This window comes from Spinacia oleracea, chromosome 3, assembly GCF_020520425.1.
Source record: "Spinacia oleracea cultivar Varoflay chromosome 3, BTI_SOV_V1, whole genome shotgun sequence".
NCBI lineage: Eukaryota > Viridiplantae > Streptophyta > Magnoliopsida > Caryophyllales > Amaranthaceae > Spinacia > Spinacia oleracea.
The window spans coordinates 31,678,452-31,698,916 of NC_079489.1; the positions used below are offsets into that span (position 1 = coordinate 31,678,452).

General features: G+C 36.3%; 1 protein-coding gene across 1 annotated transcript; it reads right to left on the reverse strand.

The window, feature by feature from the left end:
* Window positions 1–829: 829 nt before the first annotated feature.
* On the reverse strand, window positions 830–5,978 carry LOC110788042 (glutamate dehydrogenase B). Its single transcript, XM_021992681.2, has 10 exons — window positions 5,779–5,978; window positions 3,970–4,099; window positions 3,149–3,262; window positions 2,645–2,866; window positions 2,475–2,549; window positions 2,140–2,256; window positions 1,739–1,989; window positions 1,573–1,648; window positions 1,406–1,492; window positions 830–1,306 (listed from the first exon to the last, which is right to left on the reverse strand). The coding sequence occupies exons 2-10, from the start codon at window positions 4,075–4,077 to the stop codon at window positions 1,121–1,123; spliced, it is 1,236 nt and encodes a 411-aa protein (XP_021848373.1). The 5' UTR covers window positions 4,078–4,099; window positions 5,779–5,978; the 3' UTR covers window positions 830–1,120.
* Window positions 5,979–20,465: the final 14,487 nt, after the last annotated feature.

Consider the following 20,465-nt stretch of genomic DNA (forward strand, 5'->3'; position numbering starts at 1 on the left):
CTCTACTGCCGTATTGGTGACCTTCTCATGATCACAGACCCACTCCCCGTTATCCCTCCGACCCCCCTTATTGTGTTCTTTCTCCTTCTCCCCGTCGCCTTCATATGAAAGTACCTTGTATTTTGGTCACCCTCTTTCAAGTTGGCTACCCTCGAGCGTTGTCTCCACATCACCTCCTCTAGACCCAACAACTTATCTATCTCCTTACAAGTTAGCTTCCTCTCCCTCGCCATGGACTCACTAGGAGCAGCCTCGTCTAGCATTGCCAATCTCACTCTAGCGTCTTTTATTTTTTTTGTTATATGACGGAACTCCTTCCAGCTCCACTTTTGGAGTGCCACCCCGCACTTTCTTATTTTCCCAAGGGCATCATTCTCTGTCCACAGGCCCGTCGTATCCTCCCACACTTCTTTCACCACCTCCTAGTAACCCGGAGAAGTCAACCACATGTCCTCAAACCGAAAAGTCTTGTTTCTACGACGCTTCTCACCACTGCGGGGCATAGTGGGTACACTAATAGGAACATGGTCCGATTTATCACTATGGTCCGAACATGTCCGTACAAAGTTACATTGCATTGTAAGTATAAAAAAATTACTCTCACTCTTGAGTCTTGAAGCAAGCTTGGTAAGACAGTTACTGATAGTGCAGTGTCTTCTCCTCTTAGCAGTTTTGAGTCTTGTTGTATGGTTTGCGCACAAACTAGCAATTGTGGTAAACTCATTCAAGCAAAGACACAATCCAGCACAAACACACCTCTAAAGTGTGCATTATTGCAACTAGCATAGCAAACTGTGACATTTAAAAAAGGGGACAATTTTCGCAAGTCTTAGCATAAATGAAGCTTTTCCTTACTCTCATTGAATCAATAAAGTTACAATCCGGGTAAAAACCGGGGCAACTACACAGTATTCAAAAAAAAATAATCTAATTTAACCAGGGTGAATAACCCAAGGTGGTTTTGATAACATAAAGTATAAACTATAAAGAGATGACAAAACATAAATCTCCAGAACAAATGGAGTGCACGTAGCAAGTGAGCTGAGAGAGCAAAGCAAAGATGCCTCTTTTTATTCAAGACATACACAAACACAGGCTTAATTATGGAATATGGATCATCTTAAGCTTCCCAGCCTCTAAGAACAGTTGCCCGAGCAACACGATTGAGTCCGAGGGTGAAGGCTCCCATACGAAGATCACAATTATGCGTCTTGCACATTTCTTTCACGTTCTTCAATCCCTTTGTCATGTATGTCTTTAGCTCATTGTTCACTCTCTCTTCTTCCCACATGAATCCTTGGATGTTCTGCATTCAATAACAAATATATACACTTGTATAAGATGATTTTTCTATTCTCCCACCTTATCAGTTATGAGTTCTAGCTTGTATAGGAGAATTTCATACCTGAACCCACTCAAAGTAACTGACAGTAACACCACCCGAGTTTGCATATATGTCGGGAAGGATGACAACACCATTCTTTTTCAATATCTGGAAAACCCAAAACTCTTGTTATACAACTACTCAACTGCAACATCATAATACAATATTTGATCCACGCTTAAACAAACCTCGTCTGCTTCTGGATCAGTTGGATGGTTTGCTGCTTCCACGATGTATTTGGCCTTGATTTCATTTGCATTCTCCCTTCAATCACAACAAACCAAACAACATTCTACGTCAGAAATCTAACTCATGTCGTAATAGAATGAAAGGAAATAGTTCCCAAGAATGGACCTGTTAATAACGCCACCAAGGGCTGCAGGGATTAGCACATCACAATCCTCAACCAATATTGAGTCCGAATCTATTGCATCTGAACCATGAAAACCTTTTACTCCACGGTTTTCTTGGACGTGTTTCAGTAAGCTGTCAATGTCAAGTCCGTTCTTGTTTTTTATCGCTCCACTGATATCACTTACAGCAACAACCTTCCCTCCTAATTCACTGATGAGTCGTGCTGCCCACGAACCCACATTCCCAAAGCCCTGAGAATAGGGAAGCTAGGATTAATTGCAGCTAACAAACACCAGAAAGGGAATATTAAAATTATCTTTTCGTTTCTAGTAGCCACTCATTGGAACCATCAAACATACAGGAACAATTTCATCGGGTCTAAAATAACATGAAACGCATACCTGTATCACAAATCTTTGACCTGATATAGTCTTTCCAGACTCGTTTAGAAGGGCTTCTGTAGCAAAAAGGACCCCCCTTCCTGTAGCCGCATCTCTACCAAGAGATCCACCAAGGTCCTAACCCCACACCAAAGAAAAGTTAAAAGAAGTCAATTTTAGTAGTCAGGAGCTGCAAGTATCACTAAAAATATCGAGCATATTAGTCAAAAGCCTGTTTTATGTATCTCAGTATCAAAATAATGCATCTAGACTTGTCATAAATTAAGGATAACACAACCAAATTATGAGCGCTGTCCAAATAAGTACAATCACAATTAAACAATCATAATACTTACAATAGGTTTTCCAGTAACAACTGCAGGTGAATGACCATGAAATTTCGAGTATTCATCCAATATCCATGCCATTGTCTAAAAAAGATTAAAAATCAAGTCTACAGTCACATTTGTCAATAATACTACAGACCTTGTATCTCACTGATGAACAAATTTGACTTTCACTTCACCTGCGAATTTGTCCCCATATCTGGTGCTGGTACATCAGTGTGGATTCCAATAAGATCATGAATCCTTTGGGTAAACACTCGCGTCAAGCGTTCAAGTTCAGAGATACTCAAGTCTGATGGGTTACATCCTATACCACCCTTGGCACCACCATAAGGAATATTTGCTACTGCTGTCTTCCAAGTCATCAATTGTGCTAATGCATTGACCTCATCTGGATCAACCTAAAACGTAAATTAATATCATTGAACATAGAAGTTACCAACAGTCACAGGTTATGAACTATATAATCTCAAATTTTAGTGGAATACAGTCACGGACAAATTTATGGCAGAGTAATCATGTAAAAACGGTGGAAAAAATTTAAAACCAAAGAGGGAAAATCTGTTGTAGTTGTCCAAATATAATACGGAGTAGTATTTTTGTTGAATAGATACTAACTAATTTTTCATTCTCTATAAATGGAGCTGGAAAGAACTGAACTAACAAGCTAAAACTGAACCAACCTCTGGGTGGTATCTGATTCCCCCTTTCATTGGGCCTCTAGAGTTGTCATGCTGAACTCTGAATCCAATAAAAGAAGCTAAAGTACCATCATCCTTAGGTATAGTACACTCAACCTGCAAGTTTGTATTGAATTGAATCAGCAAGAGACTAACCACAAGAGAAATGTGAAAAGGTACTGTTGACATTACTTGATTATCAGTAAAAAGAAAAGAAAACAAAAGTAGAAGTGACAAAAAAGTACCGAGAAGTTGATGAAAGTGACGAAATGAAGAACAAAGTGACGAGTTTATTGTTAACATTTAAGAAAGAACCACATAAAAGGTGCTTGCTTTATGAGCACAAGCACGACCCATTACATTACATAGAATAAAATACATATAGTACTCTGTTTCTTGCCAATTATTCAGTATAATAGTGCATGTTGGAGTTAGACTGAAAGGTATTTTGAAGCTACAACTTGCACGCTACTTTCATCAATAAGACAATAACCATGTATGCTCATATTAACCGTTGCAAAGGCCAAAGGGTATGTATTAGATCAGAGAAATAACAAATCAAAAGGCAACTCCCAACACAACTTTCAACTAACAGATTCGCAAGTGCTCCACAAGACAGTGATAACCAGTCACCATGTTCAAAAATTGAGGATAGCTAGATCAACATCTGATTAGAATTCAAGAGACTGTTGAGTATTGACCAATTCCAGACACTCATTCTTTTAGCTCTGAAATTTATTTTACTACTAAAACTAATTAAGTCTGTACATAACTTCAAGAAACATAAATAATAATTCAGTGATTAAAGGAAAAAATTCACTCACCTTGATTTCCCTAAATGGGATGAGAAGACTCTTTTCGAGTTTAGCATCCAACCCCAAAATTCGGGATGCAAGCTTGAAATTTCTATTAGTTGCTGCGAGTGCGTTCATGATTTTACGGCTTCAAAGTAAGCTGAAAGTTGAGATAGAGGGTATTAGTGACCTCTAGATCCAAATTAAAGATAATTATTTCAATATAAAAAGCTCATTTCATGAGGACAGAAAGATGAGCGCAACAACTCCTCAACCCAACGAAAAGATATAAAAAATAAAAAAAATTAACAAAAATAATGTAAGTCAAGGTCAAGCAGATTAAGAAAATACATTAAAAACAACTTAAGATAAACACAGCCTTAAATAACAATAGATAAATTAAATATCTAATTTCAAAACATGGCCATATGCAATTCATGGTTGAATTACCCGGAGAACATGGATGCAATAATATCTCTGCTACATGAAAAATTTGCAATGGCATATCCGCATATGCACGCTAATTATCTTTTTAACTTCATACTCTAAGAGGGTTATTTTGCATTACCATGATTGCCGAATTCGCAATTTACAGATTGAGACAAGGTACAGGGTGATAAATATGCATTGGTCATTATATATTTATAGCAAAGAGCAGGTAGTCATAACTCTTTACATAATTACTCTATCCAAGGCTTGATCAACACCTACAAAGCAATCTACAATAGTAATTACGAATGGCGTACACTTGGACATTAACGAAACTAACCAATTCGATGTGGAAGCATTTACATAAGAAAGCAACAATGAGAAATCGGCTTTAAACAAATAAAAGCAACATACGCGCAAACTTTAGGCTACAAACTCTGAAGTTGTGAATCATATAATATATCTTGAAGTTACAAGGGATCATCACTCATATAGTCATATAACCTTCCATCTTATTGGTTATGCAAAATGGATGATGATCAAATGGTCAATTGGCAACCTTCTACACCATCCAAACCAATAAATTAAACCCTATATTACCCAAAATGGTAAGACATACTCAACTACTACACAGTCATTGACAGATCTCAAATTTAAATCATCGAAGCCAGCAGAAGACACGAGTCATTAACGTCACATCAAGACTTTTACCAAGCAATTACGCGGAGATTAGTTAAGTTACCTAAAGTACTTAGTCAACCTACAGAAATTAAAGCAATGCCAGCCCCTTGCTAGCCTAACCCTCGTCTAAGCAATTGAGTAAATTCAAAGCAACACATTCTATAATTTAATTAAAAACCCAGTCTTAAGAAGTTGGTTGAGTGGACCTAACATAACCCACATAAATAAAGACTTTTCATAGCTGAATCTGAACAATAACCCAGAAAGAAAGTCACATGAAAGTGTAAATTGGATAAGATTTTCAGCATAAAAACAATTTTCTACTCTTGAAAAAGGCGAAATTAGAATTTGGATTGTACAATTAAAATTCTCAATCCAACAGCATAAGCAAACAGTAGATAAAACAAACGCCAGAAAAAAAAAATCCAAAAAAGAACAAATCCTATTAAATTGAGAACCTCGATCTTGCAGCAATCAGCAAACCCCATGTGAATTCGATCAAACAAACATCACAATATTAAATCAAAACCTAAAAAACTACAATTAAAAACTACCAAGACGAAAAAACCAATAGAATCATAAAATGAACATTAAATCAATCATACATTCATACCCATGATCAATCAGCAAAAAAACAATGCAACCCATCATTAAAAAATAAAAAATAAAAAATAAAAAATAAAATAAAATGATACAATAAAATGGTTGGATTCGGCGAAAATCACTTACCAGAGGAGGACGATAAGTGGGGAAGATCGAATTGAATTGGAGGAGAGAGAAAATGAAATTTAGGGTGGAATCGGGGAAGGTAGAGCAGAGCAAGGTGAAAGTAGAGCAGAGCAAGGATTTGAGGAATGTATTTATAGGGAGAAGAAATTAAAAGAAGAAAGAATCAATTCTTTAAACGAAAGGGAAATTGAAATTTCCAAATTGAATTGATTTATTGAAAATTGATTTTCAATTTTAAATTTTGTAATTTTCATCTTACACGTCAATCTTACACGTCAATTATATCTTTGGTCTTTAGTTAAGTGCGATGTCTAACTTGGACAACTTATTGTCAATGTGGAAACCGACGGATTTTGATTTTTTTTTTCTTTTTTTTCTTTCTGTGCATGCAATTCATGAGTTTGTTTCGTTGCGGATTCAGGATTTAAAATTTGGTAGGACATTTTAAAAGGCTACTAATATATAACATTTATTAAATATAATATAGTATTTAAAATATGGTAAGGCATTTCTTCAATACGTCGTTTAAAAAATGGTATTAAATATAATATTTAAAATATGATAACTGATAACTTGATAAGGCATTTCTTCTATGTGTTGTTTTTAAAAAATGATATTTAAAAGCGATTTGTTTACCGTGTAAATATATTCATCTTTAAAGCCACCACCGGTTTGTGATCGTGCTAAGACACGTAATAACTATAAAAGTATAATCATGTTAAATCAATATAACTAACACTTTGTAGATAATCAACATCACAATTGACCTGAATATAATGTTTGGATCATATGTACAAAACTTACAAAATCAAATTAAGAAACTAATCAATAGCAACAATATAGTTCTAGAAAATCATGTATGGTCTTTGGCAAACCTAAATGGAAAAATAATTTATGTGGTTGATTTAGATTTACAGAAGTCCTAACGTAAATAATATATGCTTCTCGTCTCATTTGAAGAATTATCACGACGACCTACATTTCTTCATTTTTTTCTTGAGAAACATGTAAAATAAAAGGAAATGAATTCATTATTGAGACGCTTACATATTACTTGAATATTGCTTTAAAATATCGTCTACAACTTCATGACTATGAATAAAAGATTATGGGAAATGAAGGTAGAGATATCCATAATTAAAATCAACAGTGTATACTTTCATATGTTACAAAGTTTTTAACATGTACACGAAGCAATTATCTAAAGACAATTACCAAGTAACGTGATAGACATTATAACAATATTATCACCAACTTTCGTATGGACTCTAAATTTGAAACATTAATGTAGTTCTCAATTTATTAGACTTATAATGTCCTACTTATTGGTACAATGTTGTTGCATGATAAAAGACATTTAAACATTTATATGCATGTGAAGTGTAGTTGACATGATTCATAGCAAATAGGCATATCTGCATATGTGTGTCAATATTTAACATTGTAGCACTATTTCGTAAATATTTCACCTAAAACAACAACAACAAAAAAATCAACGAATTCATATTAGAAATATTTATATAATAACAAAATTTTAAAAAACTTTCATCACATTGAACAAAAACTCTTACGCGACGTTAATAAAATACATGTTTTTTATTTAAAAAATATGTAATTTTGAATATCGTTATTCAATCATTTACGATAAAGTTAATTAAAATACCATCAAAACGAAGAATAAGTGAGAGCGCTAATCTACCCCAAAAAGTTTATATCAAACTCTATGTGGAGTATTATTGCAAGTTTAACTTATCCCCTTATATACTTTAGCCTTTATTTTAAATACAACTAGTGTGTGGCCCGGGCGTTGCTCCGGATTTTACTTTTAGTCGGGTTTACGTTTTCTAAAAATGTGCCTAATTTTAAAAGATTGTATTTTACATTTATATGTGAAAATATGACAAACATTGTAGCTAGCTGAGTTGGTAGGAAGTGAAACTTTTAATCCATGAGGTTTGATGTTCGATCCTTGCTACATACATGCTTTTTTGGTTGTCAATAACATACCATGATGCTTATTAGTGGTGACATGGCGCAATACGGAGGGAGTCTAGGTGTGTAATCCCCCGTAATTTTATTATATTTTATTTATATATTTTAACGTATATTTAATATATTTAAATATAATTTACGAATTTTAGAAATGAATATGTAATTAAAATATAATTATGTTATTACATTTTGAATATTTTAAATGATTTATGAAATCAAAATTGATTTTTGAATTTTACGTTAAAACGAATTCGGATTTTGAAATCACGTTCTATTGAAATTAGAAAGCAAATCCTAACCATTTCGGATTCAGCAACCTAAATTCTACTCCTAGCCCAATTGGGCAAAGCCCAAACCAACAAAACCCCAAAACCATACTCCCTTCTCTTTTCTAATTCACGTAAAAAAAATCAAGCCCTTCTCTCTCTCCCCTCCATACTCACGTGAAACCAAAGAAAGAGGAAACCCTCCATCCTTCCTCCAATCTCACGCACCAACACTCAGCCGTCCTCTCTCCCTCCACGCCGTCGCCGAGCCGCCGCCGCAGCACGCCTCAGCCGCCGCCCAGCACGGTAACACCCTCCTCTTCATCCTTCTTTTTCGTCTTCTCTCTTTCATTCCCTCTGTTTTTCGAGCCACCTTAACCCCTTCGTGTGTCGCAGCAGCCCGAGTCGCACAGCCGCCGCCAGGTCGCGCCGCCGTGCCCAGCCCTGCCGCGAGCCACCTCCGTCCGCCAGCTCTCTCTCTTTCCTCCTTCTTGAATTGGTTACTTTCTTAAACCCTAAGTAACTAATTATTTTAAATTAAAGCTTGTTAATTTAGATTATGTTCTTAAATTAAATTTATAATTTTTATGGTGAATATGATTTTCAGATTTGATGTTGAGATTAAAAACGAATTAATTTTCAGTTTTGATTAATTAAAATTAAATTGGGGCTTAATCATGATTTATTAGTTTGAATTATGTTTTCTTGAATTAAAGCTATGGGTTTTGTGATTTAAATTATAAATTTAAGACTATATGAATTTTATAATAAAGTTATTGATTTTCAGATTATCTAATGACATTGAAATATTGGTTTTGATGGTTTAAAGTATGAAATTCAAGGTTTTTATGATTTTTAATCATGATAGGTTGAGTATGAATTATTGAATTGGTTGTTTTGAGATACTAGGAACGTAGATTGACCTTGGTGAAGCTTTTAAATGAATTTATATTGCTGAAAATTTAAAGTACGATGTTTGCAAAAAGTTTTCAACGAATTTCAATCACTAGTTCAATAATTATGATGCTAGGAAATCAAATGTTTAAGTTTTGATATTGGGGAAAGTTCTAAATATGTTTAGGATGCATTTAGAATGCTTTATTATGGTTGCCAATGATTAGAAATTGATTGGGATTACTTGTTGGATTGTTTAGGCGGAGAATTCTCTTTAGGCGACTTTTGAAAGTGTTAAAGTGGCCTATCAGTTTGTTTACACAAGGTACGTACATACATCGTGCTTGGAATGTGTGCTAATTGTTGAAACCATGTTGAATTTGTTGTTGAACTTGGTTATGTTGATATTATTGTTGAACTTGGTGATGTTGATATTATGGACGAACTTGGTTATATGGAATGTGCATGTTTAATACTGTTGGACAAACTTATTGAACTTGTTTTGCACTAAGAGAACTGTAACATGTTAGTATGGATGATTGATACAAACATGTTGGTTGGGAACACTAGATTATTCTATATGATTGGTTTGGATCGATTGGTTGTTGTTCCCTTTTTAGCTTTTCACTACTTTATGAGGGCCGAGGACCTTGTTTAGTAAGTTGAAACTTTATACCCATATACAGGGTTGATCATGGTTAAAGGAAAGGTTGGGTAAATTGGAATGAGTCTTGATTGATGCCTTTATGATCACGTACTTAATTCCAAGATAAAAACCGTTGTGAACGAATGTGGATTATATGCCTTATGTGATTGTTGAGTCATAACAGAGTCTCAATTTGTAAATCATGTAAAGTGAAACTGAGTAGCAATAGCTTTAGACTGTGCACGTCTAAAGTGACGGACAAACAGGAGTTGGGGTTCATGGTGGTAGCCCATGGCCTTTATCTCGGACCGGATTGATCACCGTGTCCTATTTTTATTCAAATGTTCCTCGATATCGCATGTCTCTGAGGTTACGGAGTCGCGCCCGTACCTCGTCTTCCTTAGTGAAGGCTGTCGGACGGCCAACTCGGTCCATTGTCTATTTCAACTAAAATAATATTATTGTTGTAGGTCTAGCCTAGTCTAGTCAAGTATGGTCGTCAAATTATCATGTTATGTCTGCCCTTGTTTATGATCATTAGTATCATGTTAGGGTTGTTCGTTAATAGTACCATGTTAGGATTATTATTGTTTTAGTATGTAGTACTCAGCTTTTCTGATTACGTGCTTTGTTTGTGTGTGTTGATCATGGCTATGCCTTATTGATCCTGTGATGACCCAACTTTGGTGAGCAGTCTCTAAGGATCAATAAGCGTTGCCCATCTACAGGTTTGAAGATGATGCATCATTGGGATCGGGATTAGAGAGCTTGTAGTTATATTTGCTTTATTAAGTGATTTGGTTTGTTAACTTAAAATTGAAATTTGTCGTACTATTCGTATTTCCATATTTCAGTTAATTGGTTTTGGACCTAATATGTAATAAGATTATTTATGAACCTAAAAGTTAGTTTTATGTTTTTCGCTGCAAAATTCTGAATAAGCCGTTACGTTTTCACACGGGCGATAATACTTTGATAATTCCCTACAGCTATATTTAAAAAGGGTTTTTAGAAAGTGGGAATTGTCGGGGTGTTACATAGTGGTATTTTTGAGCTAAAGGTTTTACTGACATTTCGTGTCTACCTTTTTAAATTTTAGGCGCCTAACTAACTAATTAGTTACGTAAAAAGAATTTCGTTGAAGTAAACTACAACTAGTGAATAAATTGGAAGTTATTAGTTAGAAATGTTTGAATTTATTTTAAAATTAACTCTTGAATTACATGCTTTGAAATACGTTCTTGTTTATGTGACTTCATGTATTTCGTTTTTTTTTTAAAATTTAAATTAATATTTTCGTAATTATATATTAAAAAAAAAAAAAAATTTACTGCTGCTGCTACAGTACCGTGAAACAAAAATAAAAAAAATATTGTATTTATTTATTAATTATTTGTCATTTAAATAATTATTCGTTTAAACAAATTAATTCTTATAAATCATTCTCGTTTTATTCTTTTATGCTTCAATGTTTGATATACTATGTTTATTTTGAGAGATGAGTAGCATAGGAAAGGGCATATAGAATAGAAACATTGTGTCTGCATTATGTCAACATGATTGTACTTTTGTGCCTGCTAACTGTCGTGTCTTTCCTATGCTTTGCCATTAATACATATTCTTACTTGTTGTGTATTGTGGGATCATACGGTAAGCGAGAGTACTAATTACTAACATAGAAACTATGTTTAATTGTTATAGATCACTAATCATGTCTGGCATACAAGGAAATAGAATAGGGAGCAATTCTAACCCTATTGTTCTAAGCGATGATGAAAATAAATGGATTACTAGTCTGATATTAACAGTTACACCAGCCATGAACTTGTTCTGCGTCAAGTTTTAAGAGCAGGAGAACCTGATAGTGATGATGAAGCCCTTCGTGAATTTGATCGTGCTAGAGGGCAAACTAGGGTCGATATTTATCAAGCTGTTTCGAGACCTGAAAGCGATTCGGAGCCTGAGTTTGAGCATGAATTTGGGTTTGAGTTCGAACATGAATTTGAGTTTGAGTTCGAGCATGAATTGGAGGTTGAGCCTGAGTTTGAGTTTGAGCCTGAACCCGAGCCTGAACATGAACCTGAACCTGAGCCTGAGCCAGAGGAAGCTAATCATCAACTTCAAGGTCTACGAAGATCCTCTAGGCCAAGAAAAGAAGCTTATTATTTTGATATGGATGACGATGATGAACTTAAATATGAGTTATTCACCCTAGAAGGTTATAGCGAATCAAAGGACAAGTCTGATGATGTTTCCCTTTAGCTTTGCTTACATATTTAGTTGTGTGTGAGAAAAATGTTGGACAATCCGCCCAACCATAGTTTATGTTTATATCGTAGAACCTTTTTACTTTACTTTGAGAACAGGTGTGTGTTAATATTTAGGATTGTTATTGACATTCTTCTGAGGAATAAAAGTTAGATTATTGACTATCTAAAGGATCAAAGTTTATTACGGGCACGCAAGGGGAATGTTTTCTTCTTTTATTCTACCTTATTATTCGTGATGATTGAAGTTATTCCTTGTCTCTCAGTTGAATGTTTTGCATGATTGTTCATTTCGTGTGCATTTTGAATGTTGATGTGATATTGCATTGCTAGAGGATAATATAAGTAAAGTTTTGAACCCGAATTAGAGTATATTAATTTCAGGTCGCGCTCTAGGATGGCCAATAATAGTGACCTAGCTGCTGCTATTCGCCTCTTGGCGGAAAAAACTAACCCAGGAAAGAACTGAGCGCCCCGATTCTGCAGGGGACATGTTTGAAAGGCTTGCGAAAGTTAAGCCACCATACTTTAAGGGGCAGGCAGACCCCACCTTCCTTGAAAACTGGGTCAGGGAGTTTGAGAAACTATTTGGGGCGGTAAACTGTCCTGAGCATATGAAATTTGGCCAAGCTGTCCTCTACCTGAAAGATGAGGCCGACCTTTGGTGGAGGGAAAATGGGACTAGACTAAGTGCTGCTGAGGGATTCAATTGGGATTCTTTTATTTTTGCCTTGAGGGGGAAGTTTTATCCTCCTTTTATGAGGAAGCAGAAAGCCCAGGAGTTTATCAACCTTAGGATGGGGAATATGACCATTGCTGAATACTACAGTAAGTTTATAGCTTTGTCGAGGTTTGCACCTGAGGTGGTAGCTACTGAGGAACTAAAGGCTCAGAGGTTTGAGCAGGGGTTAACCGATGAGATCCAACTGGGATTAGGCGGGGAAACCTTTACGTCCTTAGACATTGTGTATGGGAGAGCTGCTCATATTTATGGCCTGCAGACCAGGAGAGACAAGAAGAATGTTGTTGTTGGGGATAAAAGGAAAGAGTTTAATGCTGGGGGAAGTCAGGGGAACTTCAAAAGGAATAGAAATGGGAATGGTAATGGTAATGGTAATGGTAACGGTAATTTCTAGGGAAGAAACAACCAGGGTAATAACTATAACAACAGAAACCAAACTGACAGAGTGTACCACTGCAGGAGGTGCAAAAACAACCACCATGGGAAGGATTGTAAAGGGGAATTGGTAATTTGCAACTATTGTTTTAAGAAGGGACATAGAGAGTTTGAGTGCTTCACAAAGCAGAAGAAAGAGCTGAATGGTAGTGGGAGTAGTAACCAAGGGAAACAAGGGTTTAACCATTCAGGGAACCAAGGTTCGAAGCCGTCTGGGGCACCAAATAACCAGGGAAACCAAAACAAACCTGCCAATGGGAACAACAATAACAACAAGACTCCCGGAAAGCTGTTCGTAATGAGTAGAAATGAAGCTGAACGTTCTGCAGATGTAGTTTCGGGTACTTTCTCTATCAACTCCTTACCTGTTAAAACATTGTTTGATTCAGGGGCAACATATTCTTTTATTTCGACCTCTATTGTTAAAACTTTGAAGTTAGTAGATTTTGAGGCAATTAATTTACCTGTTAGTATGCCTAATGGTGCAACAATAAGGTGTACGAAATTATTTAAGAACTTGCCTTTGAAGATAAAATATTGCACTTTTCCATCTAATTTGATAGAATTTAGTTTGGGGGACCTAGATGTGATTCTGGGGATGGATTGGCTAAGCTTATACAAGGCCAGGATAGATTGCGAGATTCAGAAAGTAAGCCTAAAGAACCCTACTGGGAAATCAATATCATATAGACGTTTTGGGAAGTCTAGGAACTTTGGGGTGATCTCCGCATTGCAAGTGAGGAAATTGGTAAATAAAGGGTGTGAGCTATTTTTCTGTAGTGTCCAAGATGTGAGTAAGGAAGTTGGGGTAAAGATAGAGGATGTCCCAATCGTAGGAGAATTCGTAGATGTATTTCCGGATGAGATTCCAGGTATGCCACCGGCTAGGGCCCTTGAGTTTACCATAGAGTTAAATCCCGGAACCGCACCTATATCCAAAGCACCTTATAGGATGGCACCCCCAGAAATGAGTGAGCTAAAGACACAATTGCAGGACTTGTTCGACAAGGGGTACATTAGGCCTAGTGCATCACCGTGGGGAGCTCCAGTATTGTTTGTCAAAAAGAAAGGTGGGAGTATGCGGCTATGTATTGATTATAGGGAGTTGAACAACGTAACAATCAAAAACAAATATCCTTTGCCTAGGATAGATGACCTGTTTGACCAGTTGAACGGGGCAAGTGTATTCTCAAAGATTGATTTGCGTTCGGGATATCACCAATTGAGGGTAGCTGAAAAAGACATTCCTAAGACTGCATTTAGGACTCGTTATGGCCATTATGAGTTTACAGTAATGCCTTTTGGGTTAACCAATGCACCCGCCATATTTATGGATTTGATGAATAGGATTTTCCATGAATTCCTAGATAAGTTTGTGGTGGTATTCATTGATGATATTCTGGTCTATTCGAGGAATGAAAAGGAACATGATGAGAATTTGAGGGTTATCTTGGAGACGCTTAGGAAGAACCAGTTGTATGCAAAGTTCTCTAAGTGTGAGTTCCGTCTGGAAAAGGTAGCATTTTTGGGACATTATGTATCAAAGGAAGGAGTCTCTGTGGATCCTGCCAAGATTCAAGTTGTGAGTGAGTGGCCTACTCCAAAGAATGTGTCTGATATTCGGAGTTTCTTAGGTCTAGCTGGTTATTATAGGAGATTTGTGAGAGATTTCTCAAAGATAGCAAGACCCATGACCAACTTGATGAAGAAAGAATCAAAGTTCGAGTGGAGCGAAAAATGCGAGGAAGCCTTCCAAATTCTCAAAGAGCGTTTAACCTCAGCACCTATTCTGACCTTGCCTGATGGGAATGAAGGGTTTGAGGTATATAGTGATGCGTCGAAGAATGGGTTGGGGTGTGTGTTACAGCAAAATGGGAAGGTGATTGCGTATGCGTCGCGTCAATTAAAACCATATGAGGCTAATTACCCTACCCACGATCTAGAGCTAGCTGCGATTGTTTTCGCTTTGAAAATTTGGAGACATTACCTCTATGGGGCAACATGTAAGATCTTCACAGACCACAAAAGCCTAAAATACATTTTCACCCAGAAAGATCTCAACATGAGACAAAGAAGATGGTTAGAGTTGATCAAGGACTATGATTTGAACATTCAGTACCATGAGGGGAAAGCAAATGTAGTTGCCGATGCATTGAGTAGGAAATCTAGCCATAGTATGAATGTCTTGGTTGTGCCTGAAGAGTTGTGTCGAGAGTTGCAGAAACTTAGCCTGGAAATAGTAAATCCTGGGGAAACCAAAGCAAAACTGAGTGCATTGTCATTGGGGTTGTCCATATTCGAGGAGATTAGAGAAAGTCAAGCTGGGGATGAGTACTTAGGAAAGATCAAAGAAAAGGTGAATCAAGGGAAAGAAGTAGATTTCAAGATTCATGAAGATGGTAGTTTGAGGTTCAAAAGGAGGTGGTGTGTACCACAGAAGTGTGAAGAACTCAAGAGACTTCTTATGGATGAGGGGCATAATACTCCATATTCTGTGCACCCTGGGGGTGACAAGTTGTACAAAGACCTGAAGCAAATCTATTGGTGGCCTAATATGAAACGGGAAGTTGCTGAGTTTGTGTCTAGATGCCTAACCTGTCAGAAAGTCAAAATAGACCACAAAAGACCCATGGGGAAAGTTCAACCCTTAGAAGTGCCTGGATGGAAGTGGGATTCCATTTCTATGGATTTTGTTACTGCCTTGCCTAGATCAAAGAACGGAAATGATACCATTTGGGTGATCGTGGACCGTCTAACAAAATCAGCCGTGTTTATTCCGATTAAAGAGACATGGAAAAAGAAACAGCTTGCAAAGACTTACATTAAGCATGTAGTGAGGTTGCATGGGGTCCCAACCGATATTATCTCAGACCGTGATTCAAGATTCCTCTCGAAATTTTGGCAAAAGGTCCAGTTGAACCTTGGGACAACTTTGAAAATGAGCACTGCTTTCCACCCTGCAACCGATGGTCAGACTGAGAGAACTAACCAGACTATGGAAGATATGTTGAGGGCTTGTGCGATTGACTTTAAGGGTAGTTGGGAAGACCATCTAGACTTGATCGAATTTTCATACAACAATAGCTACCATGCAAGCATTAAGATGGCACCTTTTGAGGCACTATATGGGAGAAAGTGTAGAAGTCCCACCTGCTGGAATGATTTCAGTGAGAATATAGTCTTGGGAACGGAATTCATTGAGGAGACTGTCAGGAATGTAAAAATGATTCAGGCTAGAATTCAAGCTGCCCAGGATAAGCAAAAGAGTTATGCTGATTTGAAAAGAAGAGATGATGAATTTGCAGTAGGTGATAAAGTGTTCCTGAAAGTATCACCAACCAAGGGTGTGATGAGATTTGGGAAAAAAGGGCCAGCTAAGTGCCAAGTACGTAGGCCCATATGAGATTCTGCAACGAATATGGAAAGTAGCATACAAGTTAGCCTTGCCAATGGAGTTCGAAAAGATGCACGACGTGTTTCACATTTCCAACTAAAGCGCTATATCCCTGATGAGCGTCATATCTTAGAGCCTGAGAGAATCCAGATTGATAGTAGCCTCACATACGAAGAAAGGCCTGTGAAAATCCTTGACAGAAAAGTGCGTAGTACACGCAATAAGGACGTCAGCATAGTGAAAGTGCTTTGGTCGAACCACGAGTACGAAGAGGCAACGTGGGAAGCCGAAGCTGAAATGAAGATCAAATATCCAGAGTTATTTTCTGAGGTGAGTTACGAGGGCGTAACTCGTTTTCTTTAAGGGGGTAGAATGCGATAGAAATTCGCGCTTTTTACCTATTTTTATGATATTTTATGTATTTTATGCTTATTTCTAGCAACCTTTACATGTTGATGCAAGTAAATAGATCCTCCGCATAAGAAAATGTGTTCTTGAGTATTGCAAGTAACGCTTAGTTGGAAAAAGAGTGCACAAGAGTGGCACAAAGTACTTCTACAATAAGAATAAGTTGAAAAGTTTGGAAAGAAATGTGAATTTCCGTGTCAAGTTTCGGGACGAAACTTCTTTTAAGAGGGGTAGATTGTAATCCCCCGTAATTTTATTATATTTTATTTATATATTTTAACGTATATTTAATATATTTAAATGTAATTTACGAATTTTAGAAATGAATATGTAATTAAAATATAATTATGTTATTACATTTTGAATATTTTAAATGATTTATGAAATCAAAATCGATTTTTGAATTTTACGTTAAAACGAATTCAGATTTTGAAATCACATTCTATTGAAATTAGAAAGCAAATCCTAACCATTTCGGATTCAGCAACCTAAATTCTACTCCTAGCCCAATTGGGCAAAGCCCAAACCAACAAAACCCCAAAACCATACTCCCTTCTCTTTTCTAATTCACGTAAAACAAATCAAGCCCTTCTCTCTCTCCCCTCCATGCTCACGTGAAACCAAAGAAAGAGGAAACCCTCCATCCTTCCTCCAATCTCACGCACCAACACTCAGCCGTCCTCTCTCCCTCCACGCCGTCGCCGAGCCGCCGCCGCAGCACGCCTCAGCCGCCGCCCAGCACGGTAACACCCTCCTCTTCATCCTTCTTTTTCGTCTTCTCTCTTTCCTTCCCTCTGTTTTTCGAGCCACCTTAACCCCTTCGTGTGTCGCAGCAGCCCGAGTCAAACAGCCGCCGCCAGGTCGCGCCGCCGTGCCCAGCCCTGCCGCGAGCCACCTCCGTCCGCCAGCTCTCTCTCTTTCCTCCTTCTTGAATTGGTTACTTTCTTAAACCCTAAGTAACTAATTATTTTAAATTAAAGCTTGTTAATTTAGATTATGTTCTTAAATTAAATTTATAATTTTTATGGTGAATATGATTTTCAGATTTGATGTTGAGATTAAAAACGAATTAATTTTCAGTTTTGATTAATTAAAATTAAATTGGGGCTTAATCATGATTTATTAGTTTGAATTATGTTTTCTTGAATTAAAGCTATGGGTTTTGTGATTTAAATTATAAATTTAAGATTATATGAATTTTATAATAAAGTTATTGATTTTCAGATTATCTAATGACATTGAAATATTGGTTTTGATGGTTTAAAGTATGAAATTCAAGGTTTTTATGATTTTTAATCATGATAGGTTGAGTATGAATTATTGAATTGGTTGTTTTGAGATACTAGGAACGTAGATTGACCTTGGTGAAGCTTTTAAATGAATTTATATTGCTGAAAATTTAAAGTACGATGTTTGCAAAAAGTTTTCAACGAATTTCAATCACTAGTTCAATAATTATGATGCTAGGAAATCAAATGTTTAAGTTTTGATATTGGGGAAAGTTCTAAATATGTTTAGGATGCATTTAGAATGCTTTATTATGGTTGCCAATGGTTAGAAATTGATTGGGATTACTTGTTGGATTGTTTAGGCGGAGAATTCTCTTTAGGCGACTTTTGAAAGTGTTAAAGTGGCCTATCAGTTTGTTTACACAAGGTACGTACATACATGCGTGCTTGGAATGTGTGCTAATTGTTGAAACCATGTTGAATTTGTTGTTGAACTTGGTTATGTTGATATTATTGTTGAACTTGGTGATGTTGATATTATGGACGAACTTGGTTATATGGAATGTGCATGTTTAATACTGTTGGACAAACTTATTGAACTTGTTTTGCACTAAGAGAACTGTAACATGTTAGTATGGATGATTGATACAAACATGTTGGTTGGGAACACTAGATTATTCTATATGATTGGTTTGGATCGATTGGTTGTTGTTCCCTTTTTAGCTTTTCACTACTTTATGAGGGGCGAGGACCTTGTTTAGTAAGTTGAAACTTTATACCCATATACAGGGTTGATCATGGTTAAAGGAAAGGTTGGGTAAATTGGAATGGGTCTTGATTGATGCCTTTATGATCACATACTTAATTCCAAGATATAAACCGTTGTGAACGAATGTGGATTATATGCCTTATGTGATTGTTGAGTCATAACAGAGTCTCAATTTGTAAATCATGTAAAGTGAAACTGAGTAGCAATAGCTTTAGACTGTGCACGTCTAAAGTGACGGACAAACAGGAGTTGGGTTCATGGTGGTAGCCCATGGCCTTTATCTCGGACCGGATTGATCACCGTGTCCTATTTTTATTCAAATGTTCCTCGATATCGCAGGTCTCTGAGGTTACGAAGTCGCGCCCGTACCTCGTCTTCCTTTGTGAAGGCTGTCGGACGGTCAACTCGGTCCATTGTCTATTTCAACTAAAATAATATTATTGTTGTAGGTCTAGCCTAGTCTAGTCAAGTATGGTCGTCAAATTATCATGTTATGTCTGCCCTTGTTTATGTTCATTAGTATCATGTTAGGGTTGTTCGTTAATAGTACCATGTTAGGATTATTATTGTTTTAGTATGTAGTACTCAGCTTTTCTGATTACGTGCTTTGTTTGTGTGTGTTGATCATGGCTATGCCTTATTGATCCTGTGATGACCCAACTTTGGTGAGCAGTCTCTAAGGATCAATAAGCGTTGCCCATCTACAGGTTTGAAGATGATGCATCATTGGGATCGGGATTAGAGAGCTTGTAGTTATATTTGCTTTATTAAGTGATTTGGTTTGTTAACTTAAAATTGAAATTTGTCGTACTATTCGTATTTCCTTATTTCAGTTAATTGGTTTTGGACCTAATATGTAATAAGATTATTTATGAACCTAAAAGTTAGTTTTATGTTTTCCGCTGCAAAATTCTGAATAAGCCGTTACGTTTTCACACGGGCGATAATACTTTGATAATTCCCTACAGTTATATTTAAAAAGGGTTATTTTAGAAAGTGGGAATTGTCGGGGTGTTACAACGTGACACATATACGTTTTCACAAACTCCTTTTAATATATTAGTATAGATACGTTCCAAAATATATTATTTAGTTCTAGAATCATTAACATGTAATCTAATCCTTTAGTGAAAACATAATTCCAAAATCATGAATTTATTATTTAGTATTTTTCCCTTTAATGGAGTTAAAACTAATAAACACTGTTATATAAAAATAAAATCACAAAATTGATATTGTTAATTTCATTGGACATCACTGTATATTGATCTTATTAATTATATTCTTTTGACATTGATTAACATTTCCATTTAGAAGATTTCATTAGCTCTTGACTAAGTCCAACTTATAATTATGAACATAGCCATTATTTGCATAATTAAACAATTTTTTGAGAGATATAAATAATTGAGATAAAAGGTCCAACACAATTTTTAAGCACATATTCTTAGCATCCATAGTCAATTTTCATAAATCATCGATCATTTTTTCAAAGAAGATAGACAATTCCCTTCGTAGTCTTCTTGCTGGAAACTTCTCGATGACGAAATCTTCTTCCTTGGGAAGATATCTCGGTGCTCATTTCTCGTCCTTCAAGCCAACAAAAGCAGACTACAATACTCTTCTTCAAAAGAATATCTCGCGT